This window comes from Epinephelus moara, chromosome 2 (assembly GCF_006386435.1).
Source record: "Epinephelus moara isolate mb chromosome 2, YSFRI_EMoa_1.0, whole genome shotgun sequence".
Classification (NCBI taxonomy): domain Eukaryota; kingdom Metazoa; phylum Chordata; class Actinopteri; order Perciformes; family Serranidae; genus Epinephelus; species Epinephelus moara.
Genome location: NC_065507.1, coordinates 34,032,510 through 34,051,034, shown reverse-complemented (window position 1 = coordinate 34,051,034; position 18,525 = coordinate 34,032,510). Strand labels below are relative to the sequence as shown.

Below are 18,525 nucleotides of genomic sequence, written 5' to 3'. Positions count from 1 at the left end.
TGGTTCAAACATTCTTGTCTTTGTTAACCTGCTGCCTTTTCATCTAGTGCCATCATCAGGCCAAAGTTTTAACTTGTCCAATATTTGGCAGAACGTGCTTACTGAAATGGAAATGAGGCCGATGTTTTTACAGTTCCTACTTGTTGCCAGTAGAGCACAAGAAATGCTTTCAATTACTTAATGGCACTTTACCAGAGAAGGACAGCAGCATATCAATGTGATAAAGCTGTCCTTCCTCTCCAGACTTCACTGTTCAGGGAGTTTAGGTTGAGAACTGCTGTTGTAAACACAGCAGGTGGTTTTATAAAAGGATTCCACTGCCTCTGTGATGCTATTAATCTTTAACATCATCACAGGAGAAGGCATCCCTAGTGTCATGTGAGAAACTGCACTTTACACTGTCACAGAGGAGACTGTAACACCAACAGGTCCATCAGACGATGTGCGATGTGTGTTCTCACACAAAAAGGAAAACACGACTGCATTTAGAGGAAATTATAGAAGCTGTCACAGGTAAATATCTCCGACACAGACTGCATGACAAGATACTCAGCTGCATTTTTATATGTGGACCATTACTCATATTCTTTTCTGTCATATCACAGATCAAATATACTGTTGTAAAGTTATAGGCTTATTGCTAAGTTTAAGAAGTTGCTAACTTAAAAAAAAATCAGGACAGGCTGACAGATATACTGAAAACCAATATGTTCAGAACCATAATAATAAAACAATGGACCCTGTGGACACAGATATGCAAAAGGCCCTACATATCTACAGAGATAATGTTATTTTGTGTCTCTTTGATTTCATTGTGTCTTCTTTAGTTGTTGTTGTCTCTTTGTGGTATGCTTTGTGCGCACAGAGCAGCCAGATCGCAGTCAGGTGTTATCTAAGGGCATCGGGTGTTACCAAACACACTTTTGGTGATTTTATTGCCAGGCTCCCTTGACGCACCTCACTGTAGCATACTTGGGCAAGAGGTGAGATCAGATAGAACGTGCTATTGTAGGTGAATGCATTACAGGCTGTGACAATCATAGCTGTAATACATTCACTACTTTACACCCTTTATTCATAGGGCTCCTGTCATGACAACACAGTTTCTGAATCCCGTGGAGAGTTTTCCTCAAAGGAAACTTATTGTTGTCTGAGACTTGGGACAGAAATTATTTTTTTAACCTTAGTTTGGAACCCAAACCCACACTGAAGTATCATACCTGAGTAAATGTACTAAGTTAAATTCCATCACTGTCTGCAGCCCTGCTGTCACTCCAGCTTTCACAGATTCTTATTTCCTGTGCAGGTTTAAAATGTTAACCAGGTGGTTAACTTTCGCAGCTTTTCTGGCTGGCTCAGCGAATCCAGAAAGAGCAGCTATTGGCCAGGGCACTCTGACCGTCGCACCAACCTGCAGGGTCAAAGGTCACCCAGAGGCAGAGCTGACTTTAAAATGCGGAGACGGAAAGATCGCAGGTCAGTAAAGAGGATCAACACAAACAGAGACAACAGTATGTCCTACCTCCACACCTGAGCAACTCAGTTAACTTATATTCACCTGAATAATCATCTTAGCATTACGACTGTGTCACAAGGAGTCCTGAGGAAAGCTGTCCTCTGCTCCAATGTATGCACGACACGTATAATGAAAGCAGGTACTTTTTTGCCCTATAGATATACTAGAATGTACATAAATCATGATAGACATTGTAAGATGTTTTCTCACTTAGGAACGCAAACCAACAATTAATTATCTTTACAACTTACCTAAACAACCTATGTTATTAACATGTTACCTATTATCAGCAGTTTGGTTCCTGTTTAAATCTGTTTGGCTCACGTATATGAAGTTACATTTCTTAAGAAAAGACTTGATCATTTCCCTAAAACAACTGGTCACTGTAGTTTTTAATCAAACAAACAGGAACAAATACTACATTTCTTTGGGACTATTTTCATCAGCGGATGAATCCACATTTGGCGCTCTAGTGAGTATTTTTGGCAGCGGGATGGTGTATGAAGGACTGAGTCAAACTTTACAACAGTGTGTGTTCATGGTAATGAAGGAACATGTCAATGCAGCAGTAGAGCTCACTGATGTGCTTTAACAACAGTGGAGCTCTGTGATAGGGAAGAGGAAGATATATCAGCCTTGATAAAGACACGTACACAACACTTGTTGGTACATACATTCACTGTTGGCTTTGGTCTTCTTGTGGAATTTTTTACAGTAAGAAAAACATAATGTATCACTAAACTTCTCTGTAACTCCTCACCTGTAATTGCTCCTCCTTTCATGTGTAGGTGTGGTCCAGTACTGGCACACCCCCTTTGGAGACATCCAGACCCCTGGTCTCTACAGTAAGCTGGACCCCGTCTTTATGCACCATGACAGGAGCCTGGTGGTCCCCAACATCAGCATTCTGCACAGTGGCCTGTACTACTGCCTCCTGCAGCATACAGAGGGAACCACGCTGTGGTCTTATGAGCTTCATGTAGGTCCCAACAATCAAGTGGCCCAGGAACACAGCAAGCAGTGTGGTGCGTTCAGGTTCAAGAGGGATGCTGGGTCTGTGGAAGAGAGGCAGGCAGGAGCTTCCAATGGGCAGTTTGCAGGAGCTGTGGCAGCATCAGTGCTGCTGACCTTTGTGGTGGGGTTCAGTGTTGGAGCTCTGACCAGGACTCATGTTCTCAGGTGCGTTCAGGGCCCGAACATCCCAGCTTTTAGTCATACTGGGAGAAGATTCACAAAATCTGACAACACAACTATTCTGCAGATTCATTGTGCATAAAAGCTCAAAACAGGATGTTCTATTAGCTGTACTAGAGAAGACTTAATGATCACTGTGACTGATCACGTAACTCACTGCTACTTGATTTCCATATTGTGCTGAAACAAATGGAGACCAGTTAACAACTAAAACAAGAGAAAAAAGTCAAATCACAGCAGCAAAGTTGGTTAACATTTGAGTAAATGGGATAAAGAGTTTGCAGTCCTGCACAAAAAACAACTTCATGCAAGTCATACTAAACATTCTACATGATATTAAGTTAGTGTTTTGATAAATATATTCTTGATTTTCACTGGCTGAATATACCAAAGAACAGAACAGAACATCAATCAGCTGAAACAAGACTTTCAGGTTTTGCTCTCTGACATAAAATAAAATGTCAGTAAATGCCCCACCCAAATTTATGCATCTTAAAAAAGGTGGTTGCTAACAAGTGGCTATCGTACTGAGCATAGCGTTAAAGCTATATTGTGGTGGCGGCAATGCTAAGTCATGCCACAGTGGTGTAAGTTTATAGCCTAACATTAGCTTTTTACTTCTGGCAATTGCATTTACACTTCAAAAATCATAAAGGTGGTGTTAATTTGTGAAGATTATCTTGCTGAACAAAACATGTAAGTATCATAAACTTGTTTTCCATGAAACTTATTTTCTGCAATAATGTAAAATCAAATGGAAAAATCTTAATGCCTTTTGTCAAGGGAACCAGGGCTATGTTAACTTGGCTGGGTTGACCTACGAAAAAACGTGATCTTTGCAGCAATCTATTTCACACCAAAGGAAACCAAAAAGAGTGAAATCATCAGAGAAAACAAAATAATTATGAAACAGCCATGTAGTATCTCAGTTAGTTTGAAAGGCAAGGCATTCTCTATTATAGCCGTAGTAAGGGATCTAGACCAGAGAGATGGCTTCAGTGCGGCTTTAAACACCAATTTGGCAAATTTTTGGTTCACCGACGATAAAATATTTTAAGAGGAAATAGCATGGAGTATTTCATCTCCTTTTCCCTGTCTTTCACTGGTTTAACATAGTTTTATATCACCGTCCTGTGATCCACAAGCTGGCAATATAAAACTACATTAAAAACATCAAAGAGCAGGAAAAAGGAGACGAATAATGACCTTGTTAGTGTTCCATAAAACAGGCATTAAAAGGTCCAGTGTGTAAGATTTGACATTTATTGTCAGAAATGAAATATAATAAGTATATTTTATTAGTGCATAATCACCTAAAAATAATACTTGCTGCGTTTTCACACAGTCTAAGGGCAGTTTATATCTACATACGGAGCAGGTCCTCTTCCAGGGAGTCCGCCATGTTATTCTACAGTAGCCCAGAATGGGCAAAGCAAACACTGGCTCTAGATGGGGCCATTTGTGCCATGCATCTGCCATTGCAATTCTTCTACACCCTTGACACGTGGAAAAAGTTTCAGATGGTTGAAATCTGCAACCCCAACTACTAGATGCCACTAAACCCCACACATCAGACCTTTCATGTATTAGATGTCAATTATGACAAGAAAAAACTTTTGAGTCAATCCTCATTTCTGTCAGAAATTAATAAAATTGTAAAGCAGAGATCTGAAGTATAAGATGTGTAAACTATACCATTTCCCTTTAGGTGTTTAGGAGCAGTCACTACAAGGATGCGATCACCACGGCAACAACGAAGCCAAACCGACACACAGGACCATGACTCTGATGTCACCATAACAACCCTGCCCCCTATGTACTACAACCAGGCCTTTGAGATGGAGCAGGTGTGTGACAACAGTGACTCTGCAAATTGTGCAAGCATGGAGACGACGATTTCGTCAACTACCTCATCACCCCCCGCCAAACCTAAGAGAAGCTTCCGGCAGAAACGACAGGAGGAGCAGGAAACCATGGCTTATCTGGAGGGATGTGACCACATGAAAGAAGAAGAGTCAAGGATGGAGGAGGAGGAGGAGGTGGCAGGAGGAAATCTGAAGGAAAAGAACAAAGGCTGTGATGGGGAGGCAGAGAAGGAAGAGGAGAGAAAGTTTAGTGGTTTCTTTCAAATAGGAGAGCATGGAGGTATTCAAACAGAAACAGATGAGGACAAGTGCAGTGAGGATGGAGAGGAGACAGATGAAAGAGGGAGCAGGGAGGAAAAGAGGGAATGGAGACAGGAGGAGGAAGGGGTGGAGACAGGTGAGCACGAGAACAGGAGCAAGGAGGATGGGGAAAGAAGTGAGGAAAAGGCCGATGGTAAAGAGGAAGAGAGAGATGAGAGGAAGGAGGAGGTGGTAGATGACAGTGAACACAAGAGGAGAAAGGAAGATGGAGAGACAGACATTTGCAGCGAAGACGACGAGACAGGCAGTAAAAACCAGGAGGACACAATGAAAAATGGCATCATGGAACGAGAACCATCGTCCTCCCTGAGCCGTCGCAGACGCGTCATTCGCCTGTACCAGTACGACGAAGACGGCCAGCGATATGGTCACCTTCCAGACCCTGCCCCTGATGCGCCGGGGCCTGCCCCCAGGCTCAAACAGCGCTCCCTCTCTTTGACACGCCTCAACGCCATCATGGCCGCTGCCTCTGCAGGGCCGCTGGACACGAGAGAGACAGGGAGGGAGGAGAGAGAGGAGAAACCACACTTCCACATGGAGATATAACAGAGGGCAGATGCCATGATGACATCCTAATTATTAGGAGGCAGCTTGTCATACTTCCATTTCCTTTTTATTATTGTGAAAACATCTATAAACAAGACACAAAATGGGAAAAATAATTATCAAGAAAACATAAATTCCACAGCTCTTCTCTCAGCTTACTTTTTTGCTTTCTTATGTTAAGAACATTTTCTTTTCTCCAAATTAACACTATAAAAAGTCTACTAAGTGAGAGAAAGGCCTCTTGACCACGGCTGGCCGACGATGCAAGTGATTCTGTAGTCCATATTTGTGTGTGTGAACTGTTAAAGTCTGTTGTGTTTTTGGGATCCGAAACTGCAGTTTCTCCTTGTTATTGAACGATATAGATTCCTCTTGTGTTTTGTTTTCTCTCTCTCTTTTTGGTGTTGTGACGTCGTCTGCTACGATCTCGACCAAGCTTTCTGCCATTCCACAAACTCATCTAGCAGCACTGGCCCTGCAGACAAAACAACAAGGAGATAAATATTATTAAAATAGATCCCGCACTTTTTCGTTGGCTGCTCAATCTGATAATCACTATTATGGTTTAAGTGATTCGTCACATCACTGTACTATAAAATCAGTTTTTCCCCCATTTTCATTCAGTTATTAATCTCATTTATTCTGACAGCACTTGAACACAACATAAAATAGTCTCTAAATATGAATGTTTTCCACTTGTACAGAATTTATTTAGGAAAGTTGGAGACATTTAGGAAAATTATACCAACAAATGCTTTAAATCTTGGTTGATAAATGACTTAGAAAAATCAACCCACAACAGTTCTGATATTTTAGCACTTAAGTCTGTTTTGCAATTATGTTTTTTTACTGAAGTAAGGTCTGGCAATTTTGGAAGCCCATTTTTGCCAATGTGATGGGGGAAAAAAAAAAAAAAAAGGGATCCTGTCAGACAGAGCACAAAACCCAAGGAGCAGTGCAGTGTCATTTTTGCAGAAGTCTGCTGGTCTCGGAGCTTCACCTGGATGATGGTCAGTTCAAGGCTTATTTTACAATGAGTCAGGGACAGTTTGACAGGCTGCTGTCAATTGTCAGGCCTAGTTACAGCTGGTAAAAGATTATAAGGTAGTCAAGGCTTCAGATATATCTTGTCTAGAGTGACACTGAAAGTGAGCCAACACAAACCAAGTACGCCTCAACTTGCTGTCATCGCCACCACCATAGAAGGCCCCACCTCTAGATTATTTTGATTGGACAATGGGAAAGAAATGCCAATGATGTCGGGCGCTTTTTCTTTTGAGTTGAAGTTTTTGGTGTTTTTTATCTCCAGGTGTTCAGGGCACTCCTACAAAAACATGTGGGGCATAGAGCAGAAAAATGCAAGGTGCTCTGTAATCCAAAAGCAGCGAGCAAAGCGCTTCACTGTTATTGAAACCCATCAGAAAAAGCTGCTTGAGGCTACTAAAACATGCTCTGTCTGATTGGGGCCCAAATCATTATAATGACAAACTTTTGATAATAACGACTTAGTATCTTTAAATAATCACTATTTTGAGATATCAAGTCATTATTTCGAGAAAAAAATTTTTTCATCACATTGGCAGAAATGGGCTTCCACAGTAAACTGTCGTTGATGTCCTGACCTTTGAGGCCATGGAGAGAACCAGAGGGTCTAAATGGAGGAAGCTATCATATTAGCTGTGTTGCGTCATGCAGTGTCATATAACTCGTGCTCTGCTGAATGACATGCAACACAGACAGAGATTTCCTCTCTGCATCCAACTGTGAAAATAGCCACAACAAACAGTAGCAGCAGAAAACTTAAGATATCACATTCACAAGAATGAGACGGACAGACGGACAACCCGAAAACATAAAGCATCCAGCTATGGCTATAAAAGGCATATTTTAACAAAAAAAAAAAAAATCAATACATGGTGGCAGCTGTTGTTATTGTTATTATTGTGGCAAACCCCCACAAATAAATCAATGTGTGGGAAACCCTGCATTTTCTTGTGTGATTAAAGCGTCAGTATTGTTGTATGCTGCTCGTATACTCACATGCTCCATCTTCATCGTAGTTACTGAGGTCTGTGTTGATGGTCCTGCTGAACTCCAGAACGTTATACCACTGGTCCTTATTCATACCTTTGTATTTGGACTGCTGTGGGAGGGATGAGTGGGGGAAGGCTGAGTTATTTTGCAAAGATAAAATACTACTGGTGTCACAGACAGCTACAGTCTTTGTACAAGGTTTCTTAACTAAACTAATTATTGCAACATTACTCTGACCAATACAAATAAGTGAGAGAGAAAAGATTTACCTCCAGGAACTGGCGGAAGACTGGGAAGAGTGGCCATGTTCTCCCCAACAGTAAAGCCAGCATGGATTTAGCTGTGTCCATGTCCAAACTCCTCTGGTCCTTATCCTGATGACAAGACAAAGGCAGAAATACAACAACAATGAGTGACAGAATTGTTGTGACAATGTCAGACTCCTGCTGATGGTCGCTTTTCCGCAGAGCTCTCAGGTAATATTTAATTTATCTATTTGAAAACAAAGCTTCACACACATTGCACTAAAATCTCAACTCTTTCTCCAACCTGGAAAACACCTGCACATCAATGCAGGTGAGAGGGGAGAAAGTTAAACCACTGGTAGACAGCAAAAACAAGATTTTCAGGGGTTGTTAAGTTGTTCTTTAAACAAACAAACTCACTCGAGCAAAGTCAAAGGCGTATCTGTAGATATTTTTGAAGACTGCAGAGTCGTTGAGCTGGCTGCGCAGGTAATCCAGTTTGCTCTGTAACCTCTCTGTGCAGTCACACCTGCAAAAAAGGTGAAGAACCACATGTAAAACAAACACACAGTCACAGTTCAACATACAGGTCTACTGACAACTTAAGGCTGTGATGTGTCAGCAGACAAAAGGGTATAAAAGAGACAAAAAAAAACCCTAAATGTAGGTCTTAAGAACAGGAGAAAGTCTAATCTGAAACATTAACTTTAAGCACATGAAAAGTTACTTACTGTAATAATGTCATTCCCCTGAGCCACTCCTCTTTTGTGAAGAACCCCATACTTGCTGCTTCTAGATGCCAGGCTATAACTAACATGATAATCTGTGTGTGTGAGAGAGAGAGTGAGAGTGAGAGTGAGAGTGAGAGAGAGAGAGAGAGAGAGAGAGAGAGAGAGAGAGAGAGAGAGAGAGAGAGAGAGAGGCCATGAGTTTAATCTTTGCTAAAATTTACATGAACATTGGTGCATGAACACAGGATCTTTATCCCCTCTATCATCACACTGTGTACTGTCGTCTACAGGAAGTTTCCCTACATTGTAAAATGGACACTATCTTTCCAAAGGCAGTAAAATGGAGGTTCATCATATTTTCTACTTTGCAGCTCTTCATGTTTTAAAACAGCATCTTAACTCTCAGCATGATTCCTAGATATGACCCTGGGACACATGATGAACACAGGGTCAGGTCAGAGAGAAGTAGGATGAACTCACATTCTCTGGTTCCACACCGATGTCTTTACAAAACTTCTCCATGGCCTCGGGACCGACCACCTTGTCTGGGCCAGCGTACTCTTGGAACCAGGCCAGGCACTTCTTAATGGAGAACAGCCTCTCAGCACTGATTGGCCTGGCACCGCGGATCTGAGGGCGGGTGAAGCTACAACATAGACCAAAGCCTTAGATTCAAAATTATGCAAAGAAATAAACACTCATTTCTGATGTCCAAGAGACTGATTCTGAGTAAGCTCCAATTTAAAAGGTTTGTTTTACACATTTTATGAGTTGGATCTAAGCAATACATAACAGTGGGAGGTAATTCTTTGCTTTCAAAATCATTTTAAACTTTTAAAAGTGATTATGCATTCATTAGCTATATTGTGATATATGTCAATCCCAAAATATCACTTATCTCTGCCAGGCGTAACCCTGGAGGGATCATGCATTTTGTCATGTTATTTGTGTTTGTGTATGAGGATCCATCTGTCTGCAGCTTATCTCGCAAACTACTGGACAAATCAGCCTAATATTTTGTGTGCACATGTATGACTGTCTGCTCAAGGAACTTTTGTGGTTGCAGTGCTTTCACAATTGTTAAAAAAAAATGCATTTCATTATCTGTTTTATGTCGTCATTAACTGCTGAATCCTCACTCCTCTCAAATGGCCAGTAGGGGCCGTAGGTTTTCCAGAAAAACAACGAGCCTTACTGTCGGTTGCAGGCCACATTGTGGCCTTCACCATGGCTTAAAAACTGACATCCATAGAAAAGTTTGGTCTCAATTTAAAGCAGTGCATCTTCATTTTATTTACATACTCAATATGTTATGATCCACTAAAGTTAAGCACAATACCAGATCAATAAATCTCCATTTTGTTATCTTCAGACAAAGTTATTTTAACCTGACTTTTACATTCAGGCAATTATTCAGACATGTGAAATAACTATAACATTGATGTAGTACATTGTGTGTCTGACAGGCTCTCAGAATATATGAAGTCTAATACAACAGTCCTGCAATACATCTGACCCCCCACCCCCACATTTTATATCCATGAGGATAGATAAGCTGCAGCAACACTTCTCTCCTACAGTCCTCCTCCTGTGTGGACTGAGGCAGCGCTGATTAACAGGACAAGTATGTGCTGAGTGCTGCATTTCCCAAGTGAGCAGAACACACACAGATGTATTTTCTTGAAGTTGTTATCTAACTGCAACACCAACACCCATGCTTTTCTACTCACCACACACCAGAGGAAAATGAGAAGGTAAGGGGTTCAGTAAGTCTCCTGCCAGTTGAAAGACAACCCTGCCAGTCCCCTTTCAGGCTTCTGCAGCGTTCAGCCAGTTAATGTCCTCGCCAACAGAGAGCCTCTGAATCACTAGCTAGTCATTAGGGGTTGGATCAACATGCCGCAAAACACACCAAGGACCCAAACTGAGCAATACACCCTAAAGGAAAAAAATTCATTTGGAGAATCAAGCTACTAAAACAATTAAACATGAGGGAGATTTCATGCCCTCCAGATAGATAATCAGAGGGGACAGGCACACGTGTTCATGCATACTCTAACTTTGTGTCTGTTTACCTTGTGATTTTACACTTGTGCTCATGGTCATCTGCATCAGGGTGCTTCCTCTTCTTCTTTACCGGCATCACTGAACCTTTAATGGGCTTCACTAGCTGGGCTACACATAAGAAAAATAAAAAAAGTCACATGTTGTCAGGGGGTATTGACATGAGGCATCCAGCCTACATCCACCCACACACACACCTCTATTTGACAATACAGGCCAGTAATCAATCCTCTATATTTAAGGATGAATGTGCACAATAAAGTTCATACCTGTGTACTTCTGACTGCCTTGTCCATTCAAATCTAAGGGATTCTAGAATAAAAGAAACCAAAATCTCAGGTAAAAAGGTTTCTGCACCACACTTTGATAATCATTAATCTACTCAGAGGCAAGAGATTAAGAGCTATCATGAGTGTATAAATGTTGGACTGCAAAAGCTTTACCTTCTACATTTAAGAAATAAACAAGACTACTTACAAGCTTGTCCAGCGTTACGGATGTTGTATTGATGACTGCCAGGCGGTGTGGATGATTCTAAGAGTGGACACATAATCAACACAAGCAAGATATCATTAATATTCAGAGGATGTTCAACATACACACAAGAAATTAGTTATTTTTTTTCTTCAACTTTCATTATTATTAAAACCTAGAGGAAAACTGTGGACAAAACATAACTGACATAACTTGGGCACAATCTAAACATTGTGAATTGGCTCCAACTTGTCAGACAAAACCTTACAGTGTTTACAAAAGCAGATCAGCACCACCATAAATGTATTAAGAATTAAAAACATTTTTAGTGTTTTAACATGAATGAATCTTGAAGATTGAGAGGAAAATGCATGTCTGCTGCCAAACTACTTATCACATGCCTGTTTGCCCATTCAGTGCACTATATGGCCAAAAGCATGCATATGCCAACATATGGTCATATGATTTTGAACATCTCATTTCAGGCACATCATTTTCCGCCTTTCTGGTTTCAGGCTTTCCACAAGATTTGGGGACCTGACTGCAAGAATTTGATCCAACTCAGCCTCAAGAGCATTAGTGGGCATACAGACAGAAAACACCAATGTTTTGTTAAATTAATACTAATAATTGTAATATTACAAGTACATTTCATATTAACTCATGATTCCACGATTGCCAGCATTTTTACTATCTGAGTAATGTTGAAAAATAGGTAAAATGTTTTTGAAAAAACATCCTGTGGTCAGTTCATCTTGTCCTCTCTCTTACAGGCCTAATGAGTAAATCCGAGGACTGCATCACTGGGTAAATATTGTCCTTTTTACTCCACAACATTTATTTTAAAGCCACAGTGTCTAATTACTTTATAGATTCAGATTAATCATAAACTATCATGTATTATTATAGCTTAAGCCACATGGCAGCACATAAAGTATCCAAAATGAGCAGCAGGTATATATATAAAAGATATATGAAATAATAAAATGAGCTCAATATATTACTGCATCAATAATATTCAATAATATTCTTCTGAAATGGGCCATTCTGACATAATGAGTAATGTTACTTGTGATACTTTAGGAATGTATGCTGATACTTTTGTACCTTTATTAAAGTAAGATGGTGAATGCAGGACTTTGACCTGCGACAAAGTTTTTCTACACTGTAGTATCGCTAATTTTACTGTGGTAAAAGATTCGAGAACTACTATAAAGGTCAAGTGTATTGACAACGTATTGTATAACACAATACATAGTAAAGTAAAACAATATAACATAGTATATAGGATAAATTAGTTTAAGATATAATGTGTCGTATGGTGCAGCAACAAAACACTGAATAAAATATCACATATAATATGGGGCCATAGGGTTCAGTAAATAGACACATAATATAGAGATGAAATATAAATAAAAATGAAGAGGTTGAGATTATGCCGACCATTTTTTACCACACGACAGCGGACAAAAAGATTATCACATACATAAAGTGAATATAAAACTTTGAGGAGTCTGGCAGCTGTAAATTACCATTAAACATATATGACGTCGTTTGGACGCTTCCTTTGATGCGAACGTTGATGCTAACACGGCTAATGAGCTAAGGATGACTAATGTTACAGATCGGGACCAAATCTCGCATGTGGTTGTCGATTAAACACCACGGAAACTTTAAATACAACATAAAACACACAGTTTTAATTTTAAATTCTTCTGGGATTCCGCCTTCGCTTCGAGGATACTTCTTTTGTTTGCTAGCTACCAAAGCACCGCGGTTGTTGAGCTAACGTTACACTGCTAACGTAAGCTAATTTGTAAACACACGCGTCAAAGGCTCATCAAATCCACCGGTTAAAAAACGTAGTACATTACAGTTATTTGTTTTAATATGCGACACTAACGTGAGCTATTTAAATATTTCCAAACACTTACCCTTTTTTGCACTTTGGCTGATAATTCAGTCCCACCTGCTACTTATGCTACGCCGGGCTCCTGTTCTGCTGCTATCGCCGGTGTTTCCGGGGAAATGGACGATACCACCGCTTTATGGGGGGGAGAGGGGGTGTAGGAAAGTCTTTGCATTCACTTGTTGTTTTGCTTTTTGTTTGATTTACAAACGATTAAAAATTCATAAATATTTGTGATCGAATTTTGATAAAATACATCATTTTAGCCTTTAGTGAATCATGCGAGGGAAAACGGCTAAATATAATGTCCACCCTTCGGGACCGAAAAAGGTGAAACCGACCTCTTTTTAAAGAAACAATCCTTTATTTATGGCATTCACATGAAGCTCTCACGTGTTGTTCACAGGCCTGAACACACTGACCAATAAAAACCCACTCAATGTGACACACAGTTTACTTTCTCTTATCACTGTCATGTAAATTGTCTTTTAGGAACAATGGTGGACTCAGAGCGTGCAGGGCCAAACAAATTAAAAGGGCACCACACGCAGTGGGACTCCAGCTCTTAGAAATGATTTTGGCATGGATGGCAGTCTATATGGCATTGCAACACATTTTCTTATTTCAAAGGCACCCTGGATGGCATGCTTACTTCATTACATCATGTTATTTTCTTCCCTGGAGGGGCACCCAAGAGGACATTTTATCATGTTTTATCTATCCTATGGACATCATCCTATGGTGGCTTGGGTGTGACTTTTGTTTTTATTTTTTATTTAGACCCTCCCTGAAGGAACAGTATTTTTCCTTGAGCCTCCTTGAGTGACTGGCAGAAAATGCATGACCCTCCTGCCATCATAAATGAGTTAATCCATTTTAAAACGTATCCTTCGATTGAAAGTTGTCCCTATAGTTGACCATACAAATCATACAAAGTAACTTGTTTCACTGGAAAGAAAGCCTCCTTGAAACAAATCTAAAGTCTTTGACTTGGGTCTGGAAGCGAAGAAAAACAGAAATCTCTATCTTTACAGTTGTTTACAGCTTTATTTTGCCAGGAAATACATTATTCAACTTTAAAAAATATTTTAAACAAGCAAAACAATGCTGCACATGAAAGTAGTTGAAACCACTCTCCTCCCACTCTCCAATGACACAACGTTTAATGTCTTTACTTGATGTAGTGGCAAACATTCAGCTGGTTTAGGCTGTGACTGATTGTGTTTAGTTCAAGTTTTGTCATTATGCAAGGCTACAGGTAAGTCTGCCCACCTGTGCAGGCCGGGCTGATGGGTGGGTACTGGGTATCTAACGAGAAAAACACAGCAATTATGGTAACCAAAACCCACTTTCAACTTCTTTGAAGGGTAACTTTGGTATTTGTGTGTCTAAGGGACAAATGGAGACAACATTTTTGGACATTGTCTAGTAGTGAGCAAGCAAAACCAGGTGCAATGTAATCCCTGCGGTCACTTGAGCACTGTTAATTTATGTTCACTAAGAGTACTTGTTTTTGCCACTGATAGGTCATAAGTATCTGACAACATTATGGAAATGACTCCTACAGTGATAGACCTTTTTGTCAAAGAGAAGGATCCTTTTTGTTTAACCAGAAACAGCCCCGCCATCACCATCACCATTGCCATTGCCAAACCCACCAGACACCATTTAAATAAATAGTAATTTTATAGGGCCAAAATATTTTTACATCTAACTGGTTGAATATTAATGGTTTATCTCAACCAAACCAGAGTTAATGATTGTTGGAACAATGCAAAGAATAATCAAGACTTTTTTTTAGTTTTATTTTGTTTCTGTCGACTTTAAATGAAGGACAACATTCATCTTCTAACCGCTTCATCCTCTTGAGGGTCACGGGGGGGCTGGAGCCTATCCCAGCTGACATCGGGCGAGAGGCAGGGTACACCCTGGACAGGTCGCCAGACTATCGCAGGGCTGACATATAGAGACAAACAACCATTCACTCTCACAGTCACACCTATGGACAATTTAGAGTTATCAATTAACCTAGTCCCCAATCTGCATGTCTTCGGACTGTGGGAGGAAGCCGGAGTGCCCGGAGAGAACCCACGCTGACACGGGGAGAACATGCAAACTCCGCACAGAAGGGCTCCCACGCCCGGGATCGAACCGGCAACCCTCTTGCTGTGAGGCGAGAGTGCTAACCACCACACCACCGTGCCACCCGACAACATTCATATTTACTGAAATTGAGTCTGATGAGTGTGGCGATGGCAATTACAGGCTGTTTCTGGTAAAACAAAAAGGATCTTACTCTTTAACATAAAGGTCTATCTCTGTCATGCTCCTTTGCATAATGTTGTCAGACACTTATAATAACAATCTGAGCCTGTCAGTGGCAAGAACAAACACTTTCAATGGACGTAAATTGATACAGAAACATGGGAAAATAGGGTCCAGGCTGCAAAATACTAAAGTTACCCTTAAAACTTGATTGAAGTTTAACCAGAAGTGTCTGATCATATGACTGAAAAAAAGCTGTAGAAATGTTTCAGCTTCACCAGCTAACACTGATTATTGATTGGAGAAAATATAACACATTCAGTTATTGTTGAACATGGCTGAAAATACAAAATGTCTAATGAAAAGGGCAGTAAAATGAGATCAGTAACTGTATTTAAAAAAACAGTGGGAAGTGACATCCTTGTACACTGCAAACACTTAAACAGGAAAGTTAAAATATATTTTCTGTGTAGTTTGTTTAAAGCTCCGGTCTGAAAGCTCTGCAGTCGGCTCAGACTCGCACATACTGTGTTCTGACAGTTTTTCTGAAGAAGAGTACAAGATGCATCACCTGCAGCATATCAGTCATTGTTTGAGGTGGATGAGAGAGTATATACACAAATTATTTTTTCGCGTTTCTTTAAATTAGTTGGAGGGGACCGAATGAGTGGAGCTCACTGCGTTAAAGCTGTTAAGTAATTTGTTGATCACAGAAAAAAAGAATGGACTTTTGACATTCAAAAAGTCCCAATTTACTGGGACTCAATTCACTGCACTCACTGGAGGATGTTTGGAAGTTTAAAAACCGGAAGTCATCTGCAAAAAAAATAACTGAGCCAGATCTGTGCATAGAGGATAAATCTGCATAATGGGACTGACATGGGGGGTTAATTTCATCTCAGGTTCAACAAGGCAGACATTTAAAAAATAAAAAAAAGCCTCACTGCATTCAGAAAACCATAATACCAAGACACCTCTTTTGGCTTTTAAGTGTGTGAAATGTAAATGTGATTATTGCCAACATCCTGGTCTTGTAGTCAGAGATGGTGAACAGCAACCTCAGGATTTGGACAAACCTCAGGTATGATTAAATTCTTTAAAGTGGAGAGTGAATTAAATGAGGCTAAAATGTTGTATCTTTTTCTTAATGTGAAACAGAGGAGAGAGTTGCGGTAGAAAAATACTGTTAGCTCTATGAATGTACACCAAGAAAACATCTTTCCAAAAGCAAACCATGGAAAACAAAAACCATTTCAAGTGACAGAGAAAGTAACATTCATCATAAATATAGAATAAATATTAAAAAAAAAAAAAAAATCATTTCTAAGCATTCACTGTTGTCTCTTCTCTTCCTTTCTGCTCACATGAGCTCATGCTCAGTTCAACAGGAAATCCAACATCAGAGCAGAGCAACATACTCTTATAAAATATAACCTAGTTAAATCATAGCAGTACATTGGTGACAAATGATTTGAAATGGATGAAGCCTCATTTTTCAGATTTTTCAAATGCAGTGTTTTTGACATGCACGCTTGCAGAGTAAAGCGCTCTTCTGATCTCAGTGCAACTGATAATCTTGTTTTGACATAGCAGCTCTGTTCCTTTCTAACTCACTGTACGATCGTTTGTGCAGCAGACCCTGTATTCACCCTGAACACGTGGGGAGCTGCTATGGGAATTTTTTAAAACCTAAAATATGTTAAATGTACAGTATAAGCAGCAGCAGCAGCAGCAAGAACGCAGTGATGCAACTCAGTGGGTGTGAAAATCCACACTGTGCCAATGCTGGTGTGACAACAGTATTTCAGTTGCTTTAACATGTACAAATATGTTTTTAATAGCATTCAGCCACTGGAGGACACACCACCTGTCAACTCCCTATAGCTACCTCTGACAAAAGCAAAACAGAGTTGCAGCCAATGAAAATGTGTAAAGAAGCTGGTGGATTTGTCACATGGGGAGTGTTTAGGATCAAGTTTTCCATTGCTCTGTATTCATTTGAACCGTAATGCATAAAACAAAAGCTATCACTCTATGAGAGTATAATTTTCTATATTAAATATCTCATTTTGGAATAAAGGTTCAGATTTTTTAAATGTCTGATTTAAGAGGTGTGTAAGATTTAGTGGCATCTAGCGGTGAGGATTTGCAGATTTCAACCAACTGAAACTTCTTCTGTGTGCCAAGCGTGAACTCCCATTAAGGATTCCTCAGTGTTCATTGTTGAGGAGGTTTTTAACAGCTGCCAATTTATCCACAGAGGTCTATTCCTCCTCTACAAAACAACCAGACCAGGTGGTTAAAACCAGTAAAAACACTGAATAAAGCATGTCAGAAATCAGTGTTTCTCCAATGCTGTTTAGTTCATTGCAGATGAGCTACTGGCCCAGCACCTGCTAATGAGTGCTCACCTTTTTTCTCTCTTAACTTAAGATTCTGGGGCTGAGGAGGTTTTACCGTGAGCCAAATAATCTGCAGAGGTCTCTTCCTCTCCAAAACAAATGAACCCAGTGATCTGAACCAGTGAAAACACTGAATAAAGCAGTTCCATGTTAAAAATCTGTGTTTCTCCGATGCGAGGGGCTGCTAACTACTGTGGTCAAAGTGAAAACGGTAATGTACCTATCCAGAGCCAGTGTTTGGTTTGTCTGTTCTGGGCTACTGTAGAAACATGGCGGACTCTGTAAAAGAGGACCCACTTCGTATGTAGATATAAAAGGCTCATTCTAATGTAACGAAAACACAAGGATTCTTATTTTCAGGTGATGCTTCACTAAAGAAAAGATATTTAGTATATTCCCTTTCTGCCAAAATATCCCCCTAAATCCTACACACTGGACCTTTAACACTCTCTGAACAATTGTATGTAGAGAGCTGCCTCAATCCCAGTAACCCAGCCACGTTTTCAAACTGGCCTCCACTGTAAGAAAAGGAAAAAGAAATAACTATGAAATCCACAGTTCTCGCAAAAATGTCATCCAACATTCAGCTGAAGCCGATGTCCCACTTTTGTTTGTTTGTTTGTGTTTTAGGAAGAATTTAATGATATTAACTGAACAGACATTTTACATTTGAAAAATGATCTTGAATGAATGCTCTGTGGTGGAGAAACTGTGTAATAGAGGCATTGTTTTTAAATGACTTCCAACAATTTCTTTGGCATTTCTGTACTGAAATTTCTTGTTACTTGTAGGCCAACATTTACATCTGTGAGAAGTTAACACTGGCTCTACTACACACCACTGACCACCAGTTGTTGTCATCACAGCTTGCAAAAATTGTCAAACAATGCAAAAACAATGAGGTCACTGTTATAGGCTAACAAAACATGTGACCCTGAGTGGCTGTAGACGGGGAGGCA

General features: G+C 40.1%; 2 protein-coding genes across 2 annotated transcripts; one reads left to right on the top strand and one right to left on the bottom strand.

Moving 5' to 3' along the window:
• Nucleotides 1-5,451, top strand: LOC126402554 (uncharacterized). The gene is made up of 4 exons (XM_050064674.1): nucleotides 1-513; nucleotides 1,307-1,476; nucleotides 2,305-2,695; nucleotides 4,419-5,451. Exons 2-4 carry the CDS (start codon nucleotides 1,314-1,316, stop codon nucleotides 5,440-5,442), a joined length of 1,578 nt encoding a protein of 525 aa, XP_049920631.1. The 5' UTR covers nucleotides 1-513; nucleotides 1,307-1,313; the 3' UTR covers nucleotides 5,443-5,451.
• A 36-nt stretch (nucleotides 5,452-5,487) lies between these two features.
• dcun1d5 (DCN1, defective in cullin neddylation 1, domain containing 5 (S. cerevisiae)) lies at nucleotides 5,488-13,043 on the bottom strand. The gene is made up of 10 exons (XM_050064720.1): nucleotides 12,925-13,043; nucleotides 10,994-11,050; nucleotides 10,786-10,828; nucleotides 10,528-10,627; nucleotides 8,933-9,098; nucleotides 8,453-8,544; nucleotides 8,142-8,250; nucleotides 7,746-7,850; nucleotides 7,483-7,585; nucleotides 5,488-5,917 (listed from the first exon to the last, which is right to left on the bottom strand). The coding sequence occupies exons 4-10, from the start codon at nucleotides 10,593-10,595 to the stop codon at nucleotides 5,862-5,864; spliced, it is 699 nt and encodes a 232-aa protein (XP_049920677.1). The 5' UTR covers nucleotides 10,596-10,627; nucleotides 10,786-10,828; nucleotides 10,994-11,050; nucleotides 12,925-13,043; the 3' UTR covers nucleotides 5,488-5,861.
• Nucleotides 13,044-18,525: the final 5,482 nt, after the last annotated feature.